The 8,237-nt window shown below is 47.5% G+C and overlaps 1 protein-coding gene across 1 annotated transcript in view; it reads right to left on the reverse strand.

Annotated features, from left to right (window-relative positions):
- Nucleotides 1–4,093: 4,093 nt before the first annotated feature.
- The window catches only part of LOC123165990 (TOM1-like protein 5), a 5,893-nt gene continuing 1,749 nt past the window's right edge, over nt 4,094–8,237 (reverse strand). The window contains exons 4-12 of the mRNA XM_044583752.1: nt 7,915–8,082; nt 7,517–7,595; nt 7,026–7,124; nt 6,828–6,941; nt 6,438–6,595; nt 5,405–5,480; nt 5,164–5,249; nt 4,864–5,025; nt 4,094–4,790 (exon numbers count right to left, since the gene is read on the reverse strand). Of these exons, the coding sequence (XP_044439687.1) occupies nt 4,442–4,790; nt 4,864–5,025; nt 5,164–5,249; nt 5,405–5,480; nt 6,438–6,595; nt 6,828–6,941; nt 7,026–7,124; nt 7,517–7,595; nt 7,915–8,082 (1,291 nt within the window). The 3' untranslated portion in view covers nt 4,094–4,441. The remainder of the gene's footprint in view (nt 4,791–4,863; nt 5,026–5,163; nt 5,250–5,404; nt 5,481–6,437; nt 6,596–6,827; nt 6,942–7,025; nt 7,125–7,516; nt 7,596–7,914; nt 8,083–8,237) is intronic.

The raw sequence follows: 8,237 nt of genomic DNA on the forward strand, positions 1-8,237 counted from the left end.
TCACCGGAAGAGGTTCCGGGTACCCCCGGCAAAAGATATGGGCCTAATGGGCCAAGAGGGGAAATGCAGCAGCCATCAGGGGCTGTTGTGCCCCCATATGGGCCGCACCTGAGGAAAGGAAGGAGGGGAAGAGAGAAGGAAGGGGAGGGATTCGCCCCCTCCCCCTCCTTCCCTCCTCCCTCCTCTTTCCTTCCCCCTCCGGTACTTATGGAAGGGGGGAGGCCGAATTTGGGGAGGCACCCAAGTAGGATTCCTCCTACTTCCTCCTACTTGGGGTGCCCCTTGATACTCCCCTCCCTCTCCCACCTATATATATGTGGGGGGAGGGGCACCGCTAGAACACACAACATTGATTCCTAGCCGTGTGCGGCGCCCCCCTCCACAGTTTACACCCTCGGTCATATTCTCATAGTGCTTAGGCGAAGCCCCGCGCGGATCACTTCACCATCACCGTCATCACGCCGTCGTGCTGACGGAACTCATCTACTTCCTCGACACTTTGCTGGATCAAGAGTTCGAGGGACGTCATCGAGCTGAACGTGTGCAGAACTCGGAGGTGCCGTACGTTCGGTGCTTGATCAGTCGGAACGAGAAGAAGTTCAACTACATCAACCACGTTGTCAAACGCTTCCGCTTTCGGTCTACAGGGGTACGTAGACGCACTCTCCCCCTCTCGTTGCTATGCATCTCCTTGATAGATCTTGCGTGAGCGTAGGAATTTTTTTGAAATTGCATGCTACGTTTCCCAATAGTATCACGGGGCGTGTTGATCTCTACAAGGACTACTTTACCCCTGATGCGCTACTTGACCCCTATTTTCGACGTCGATGCAACGATTCTTGGGCATCAAGCAAGGTGTTAGGGCCTATGATGATTACTAAAAGCTGAAAGGGGTGTCTTTGGCCCCATTAGGTTCTCTGGCCTTCGGAAGTGCACGTATGCTCTAATGATGCTTGTGTATGGCATAGCCACAAACCAGCGGGATTAGTACCTCTAGATGTCTGAGAGCACATGCCTCGAAGCCATGGTGATATTTGCTATTTGCAGTGGTCAACGTGTTTAGAACGAAGTAGTGAGAACTAAATGTCGAAGACATAGCAAAGCTCATGGCACTTGGAGAATCAAGATGGTCTCCAGGTATGTTCGGATCCCTTGATTGCATGCACTGAAAATGAAAGGACTTCCCATATGCTCAATAAGGGAAATATTAGGGCCATCATAAAAAAAGAACTCTAGATTTGGCACTATTTGTTTGGCATGTCAGGTCTCACAATGACATCAATGTACTGAAGTGGTCTCAATTATTTACAAGGTTGTGTGGAGGCAAAGCCTCTGCATGTAACTATACCGTTATTGGGGATGAATAGAACATGGTGGTACTATCTTTGTGATTGTGTCTATCCTTAGTTGGCCTTTTTCAATGCCATCTCCGATCCAATATGTAACAGAAAAAACTAACTTTAATATGAGCCAAGAATGTTATTGGGAATGAGTACAACATGGTGGTACTATCTTTGTGATTGTGTCTATCCTTCGTGGGTGATCTTTGTCAATACCATCTCCAATCCAATATGTAAGGCCAACTCCAACACACGACCGTATTTGGTCCGCACCAATCCGTTTGGGTCGAACCGAACATAATCCACGGCCCAACGCGCGACCGCAACCGCAAAAACTATCTGGCTCGTGTCCGGCTCGACCCAAATCCAGCGCAAATTTGGGACGGATTTGCATCCAGACGGACACTGGACGGACGCACGCGTGTTGTCTCCTCGTCTGCCCCAGGCCCGCCTATCGACTGTCCAACTGTTTTCCATTGGTCCCATTCAATCTGCACGCTCGACGAGGCCCGCAAGTTAGCCGCCTAGCTGTCCCCACCCGTCCTTTTTAATATGGAAGTCGTGGACCGGTCAACGCACTTCCACTTCCATCCACCACTGCCTCCTCGAGCCTCGACAACCAAACCCTAGCTCCGGCCGCCGCTCCACCCTCGCCGTCGCCTCCTCTCGCCATGGGGATGTGGAAGTGGATCCTCGGCAAGAAGGGGAAGCATGACCATGAGGCTTGTTCATCCTCCACGTCATCGGGGAGCGTCGCGGCCCACTCCCCCTGGCCGCCCGCCTTCTCCATCTCCCCGCCGGCGGCCCCTTCGCGCGTGGCCATATATCAAGGTGGAGATCTCCCAGCGCTATTGAGAGACAGGCAGTGGAGCGACGTGCATCCCCCGAACAACTAGCACGTAAGCCCAGATGGGGTGCCCGTGCCACCAGTCCCGGTGAGTGGCCGCACCCGCTTGGTGGAGATCAACCGCCGCCGCACACGCCTTCCTCCGTATCTCCTCAACAGCTCCATGTACGCCGTGGATTCCCCCATGTGGGACACTTGGTTCCGGTACGAGCACGGTCTGCGTCAGCAAACCTATTTTGCCGGTCGTGCTCCGAGCCCACCACGAGCGCACTCTGCTTGCTGCGCGCATGCTCCCAGCCCGCTCCGATCACGCGGCCGTGCGCGGGTTCACGCGCGCTCTCCCATGCCCTCCCCCTCGCCGTCCCCGTCACCACTACCTCCCACCATGTCCGTCGAGGAGGAGGAGGTGGTGAGGAGGGTGCTCGTGGACTCTGTGCGGGGCACGACCGCGCCCAGTGGGAGGGCCTCGACTTCATGATGGCCCTATCGACCACCGACAACGTCGTCGTACCAAAGCTGGAGGTCAAGGGGGAGGTGATGGAGGAGCCTCCCATCGTGACCTGGAACCCGGCGTTGGTGGGGCAGTCATGGACGTGGACATCCACGGTGCCATGCAGCCCACCATCATTGTTGTCCTCATGGGCGACCGTCGAGCCAGGGCTACCGGCCCTGCCACAGCCAGAGTAGGCGCCGCCCACCCCACTTCGGCAGCCACCGACGGGGCCACCAACCAACCTATGGCAACCACCACGTACATCGACCTCACCATGGTTGGACAACGACCCTACCTATGGCATCCACCATGTACATCGACCTCACCATGGATGAGGAGGAGGAGGACGGCTGCGATTGAAGACGGACAGCACGGCGGTGACGGACGACCCGATCTAGGGTTTCTTTTTTTTAATTTCAAGTTTATTTCCATTGTTTTCTTTTTATTTCAGGTTTATTTTCCGTATTTCGACCGTGACTTTGTTCACATGGACGTTTAAGTTAATGCAATATATGTCTTTTTAAATTATCTTTAATATTTTTTGGTTTAAATTCAAAGTCCAAATGCGGAAAAAAAATTGAGATGCGACAGCCAGTTGGGCGTACCAACAGGCGGACGACCGCAAACGGTCATAATCTGGACAAAACGGACGTTCGTTGGAGTTGGCCTAACAAAAAATCTAACTCTGATACAAGAATGTGTAAGAAACGATGTGAACATGATCCATGAGTGGCAAGGTAGGAGCAATAGAGATCGAACATGGGCAAAATTTCGTGTTTTGACCCTTTTCTGAAACTTGTTCGAGATCTGACCCTAGTTCGTAAAAATTTCGGGATCTGGCCCTTTTACTACCACCAGGATCCCTGGCAGTAGGGTGTAACAGCCTACCGCCAAGGACCTTGGCGGTAGGAGACATCCCTACCGCCAAACAAGCTGGCGGTAGCCTATGCAACCCTACTGCCAAGATGTGTTTGGCTGGCGATAGCATGTGTAACACTACCGCCAAGGTGTCCAACAATAGGTGCGAGTATGCACTGTGTTCTACGTGCAACCCTACCGCAATTTGTGATAGAACGTGCAACCCTACCGCCAAGAACCTTGGCGGTAGGCTATAACAGCGTACCGTCGAGGTCCCTGGCAGTAAGAAAAGGGTAAGATCCTGAATTTTTTACAAACTAAGGTCAGATCTCGAACAAGTTTCAGAAAAAGGTCAAAACACGAAATTTAGCCTCCAACATGCTCAATTGCTCACGCGCGTAGCCTTTTCCAGTGGACATGACCCGCTCCATTGACCGCCGACTAAAGGCATCTGAGCAGTGGAGAGCACGCCAAGCCTCCGACACAAAGTACTGCTGATACAGAAAACTCAAAAGAACAAAGCATCCAAAATCAGAGGCAAGTGCAAATCTCATGGAATGGTGGATCACTCCCTAACTCCACTTGTTACCCATGAAAGTATCTCTCGCCTAAAACAGATTAACTATAATACTGATAAGTGACTAACTGACAGCACAACACCGACCAATTGTCTACAACAATGTCAGTCAGCTGAGGACAAGCAAGAAACTGGAAAAGAATTATCAAGCCAACCAAGTCTGTGTACAGGGGTGTCAGTAGGAACTAGGAAGGCCGAGGCCAAGGCGGCCTCCCCCTCTCCGAACAGATCATTGTATCTCTCCCGCCAGGCAAGCATCAAGAGGATCATCCATATTAATAAAGAGCAAAAAAATGAACTGTATATACCAATCACTGCCTGCCCCCTCAGTCGCCGTAATCCGTGCTGCCGCTGCACGAGCTGCTGCCGTCCCGGCTGCTCTGCAATGAAAGGCCCCTGAGGTGGCCAGGCAGGTTGACACCGCCGTCCATGCTCTTCTCACGGAAGAACCTCTCCCTCTCAGCGTGCTTGGCGGGTGGCGGTGGAATCAAGACAGCAGGGTCAGGCCTCGCCTCCGGGTGGTCTGGTGAGCGGATGTTCAGTGCAGTGGGTTTCCTGTCAGGGAGAGGCGGCTGAATGGTGAGCGCGCGGCGCATCTTCTCCTCGGGTATAGATCGAAACGATGGCACGGACTCGTCTATGTGGTCTTGCGATAAAGCCTTCCCCTTCCGCAGTCTGTTCCAGTGACAGGAAATTTGGTAAGAAGGCCCGACTTCAACCAATGAAGGGATAGAGTGATAGATCATACCTCCGGTATAGACTTTCAGCATCTTCTTCCTCCTCGTCCTCCTTGAGATTAGATGGCACTGTCGTCGTAGTTGGGTGAACTGAAAGTAGTGTATCGTGCCGTACAAGAACCTTCTGCAGCTCCTCATTCAATTCTATACATTGCGATACCACCGCTTCATCCCTAGCAAGTAGTTATAACATTGAACACATCAATGCAATGACAGTATACTGAAGGAGCAAACTCAAAAAGGAAATGTCCACACTTGCATAGAAAGAAGCAGGGAAAACGGACAAGCAGCACCAAAAATTGAACCCTTACCTTGATGTCATAACCAGATGCATTATTCGTTGCTTTTGAAAAGTACATTGCTCTACAAGATCCAACACAAACTCATCTGTTGCTCCCTACAGAACAGAAAACTCTGATGCAAGAGTTCGCAGTAGGTTTATCTTTACAAAAAGAAACATAGTGCATTCCACCAAAATTATTTCCCCAGAAGAAAATAACTGCTGCAGTATCAGCCCTACAGTTGAGGATGTAAGTAATGGTTAATATATACCTCAGGATGTCTAGGATCCATGGAATTTAGTACATCCCTTAGAACTTCCATGACACTAGATGCTTTCCGAATTATACTGAAACACAGAAAAGTGCACTGTCAGAACAACTGATGGTCCAGAAGGCAATTAGATAATCAACACAGGAAACAATATATTTGTCACATCACAGGAATTATCTTGTCAATAAGTAACAGAGGACCGTACATACTGGTACTTGCTCCCTAAGTATTCCTGCTACTAAATCTGGAATAATATCGTGTTGAAACATGTGTTTTTGTCCTTGTCAATGTTCAGGATATAGCTAACTGGTGCCATATCAGTCGGGTGCTGGGTAGGGATAAATAGGTAAATCGGCCAAAAAATCAGTTAATCGGCTATTCGGTGACCCACCTAGTAGCGATTAACTGACAGAGATGCCGATTAACTGGCTGATATTTGCAACACTGATCCTTGCTGCTCCATATGGGCGCTACTCATAACTACGAATAGTCAAACAGCATGTTACTTGCTCCTACCATGCAATGTCAACAACGATAGCTCAGCCGAAACACAGGTGGCACCTCAAATAGAACTAACTGGTTTAGTTGAGTGATAGAAATGGATTTCTCAAGTCAGAAATGCAACAGCCATCAAACACACCTTGACACCCAAGTGCTTACATGTCCTTAGTCCTAATTGAAACCATTGAGTAACAACATATACAATAACCAGAAGAACAATACATGAACAGTAAAATCTGCTTTTGCTAAAATGACACAGGATGGTGAGAATGGTGTCAATGGCACTTACATGCTTATAATTATCATCAGAAGGAGACATGTTTATACTAGGAATAAAAATAATCAGTTATTCAGGCATGAAAGGTTTAGTCACGGTTTTTTGAGCATAGAGACTGGAATGACAACATGTTAGCTTCATTAGAATATTAAAAATGTATCAAACTAAGATACTAGCACAAAACAAAATTAACACATATTCAAAAGTGGGATACAGGTTGCAGAATGAAATGATTACTATCAACCCCATAAATACCTCGTGTCAGAAACAGGCTGCACGTTAGCTTCCTGTTGAACACCATTCGATCTGCTAGATAGATTGTCCTTATTCGGTTCTATTATTGCTTCTGGCACAGGATTGTGTACTTGTGTAATGACAACATTTGGACGATTCATAAACTTCACACCAGCAGACTAAGAACATGAAAACATATATCAGCTATATACCAAAAAGAGTAGCTACTCTGCAGCATACTTAAGGACTCAAAAGTTAATAATAGTATGCCTCATAAGCACATGTATTTCTCTCGGTCCAGGGAAAATATTACAGTAATGAAATTCCTTATACTACTCTGCACGATCCAATTTTGTTGCAGTACATGGAAGAAAGAAAGGAAATCAAGATAGAAAATATTTTTTAACCTACCACTAATTCATAATATGCCTCATAGTACTGGGGGAACTTTCCTTTAGCTCCACCAAGGGATGTTTGGGTCGCATCTAACAAAAGAAATATCTTTTCCCGAACTGGCAATTCCGTCTGAAACAAAGGGTATTTGTTATGTCAACATCAGTTAGTAAAGGTACACAACTGTCCTCCAACAATAAGCGAAAAAGAAGTCACCTTTTTCTTCACTATTTTGACAAGTATCGGAAGAAGCCCATTATCAATGACCTGCTTGTGGATAGGCTCTCCACAGTTATTCATGAGCATCTCCAACAGCTGGAAGAAATAGCACCGCAAATGGATGTTGATTATAAATGAAAATGGATTTACTAATTTTCTCTTGGGATATGACAGGTTATTTAGTTACAGTGAGAGAAAAAATATATTAACATCACACAATTGCCGCACAGACAAAAGCATATTAGGCACCTCTGTGTTCTCTTTTATAAAAAAGCAGTGATCAGGGCACCAGGGAGGCTGGTTTGGACCAAACCAAATTTGCTGAGTTTTGTTTTGCAATAGCAGAGGCGCAGATAATCACTTTCTTCTTACATGTCCCAGATATTTATTAAGAAGTACTAAGAGGTTCATCTGACTAATCTATAACCCCAAACACCGCAGTCGAAGAACCAAGCCACAAAGAGACTAATTCGGCACATATAACTCACCATGACAGCATAAAGTTGAGCATTCTTGCTCCTGCTTCCTATACACTTCTTTATAGATTTGATCACATCCTTCGCTTTCCTGGTGACAGTAACAGGGAGAGAAAAATGGATCATTCGAGGAAACAAACGCCGTCATTCCAAATGGCAGCCTAAGAGCCATGGATGCCTAAAAAAAATCAGCATGCCAAGAAGAACCAATCGCTCCTTCAGATCGATTCACCGTTCACTCAAGAAAATACGGGGATAAAAAATATATTTTTAAGAGAACAGGGAGATAATATAATATATGTTGCAAAATCATAAACTAAATCTTTGAACTGGCAAGAAGTTGCAATGCTACACGCATGACTGAAGATTTCGTAACAAGGGGGTATTCTGCAAGGGAACGGCAAGATTACCCCGGATCCTGAGCGACGAGCTCGCAGATTTCGATGTTCTTGGCCCAGTCCATCTCCTTGAGCTTCTCGCTCGTCGCCGCCTTCACCATTTCCGAAGCCATCTCCACCAGACTCTCTTCAACAGAGTTCAATCTACGATGTTTCTTCCCCCTCCGGACTAATCCAAACCTGATTCCACCACACAGATGAGTAAAATAACCGGAAAATCCCTCTTTTCGTACACAGAGGCACTAATTAAACCATAAGTATCGCGTCTTTCGCGACCCGCGAGCACCACGCCAAGAACATTCTTTCAGGCGAGGAAGAAGAACAGATACTAATCT

This window comes from Triticum aestivum, chromosome 7D (assembly GCF_018294505.1).
Source record: "Triticum aestivum cultivar Chinese Spring chromosome 7D, IWGSC CS RefSeq v2.1, whole genome shotgun sequence".
NCBI classification, from domain to species: domain Eukaryota; kingdom Viridiplantae; phylum Streptophyta; class Magnoliopsida; order Poales; family Poaceae; genus Triticum; species Triticum aestivum.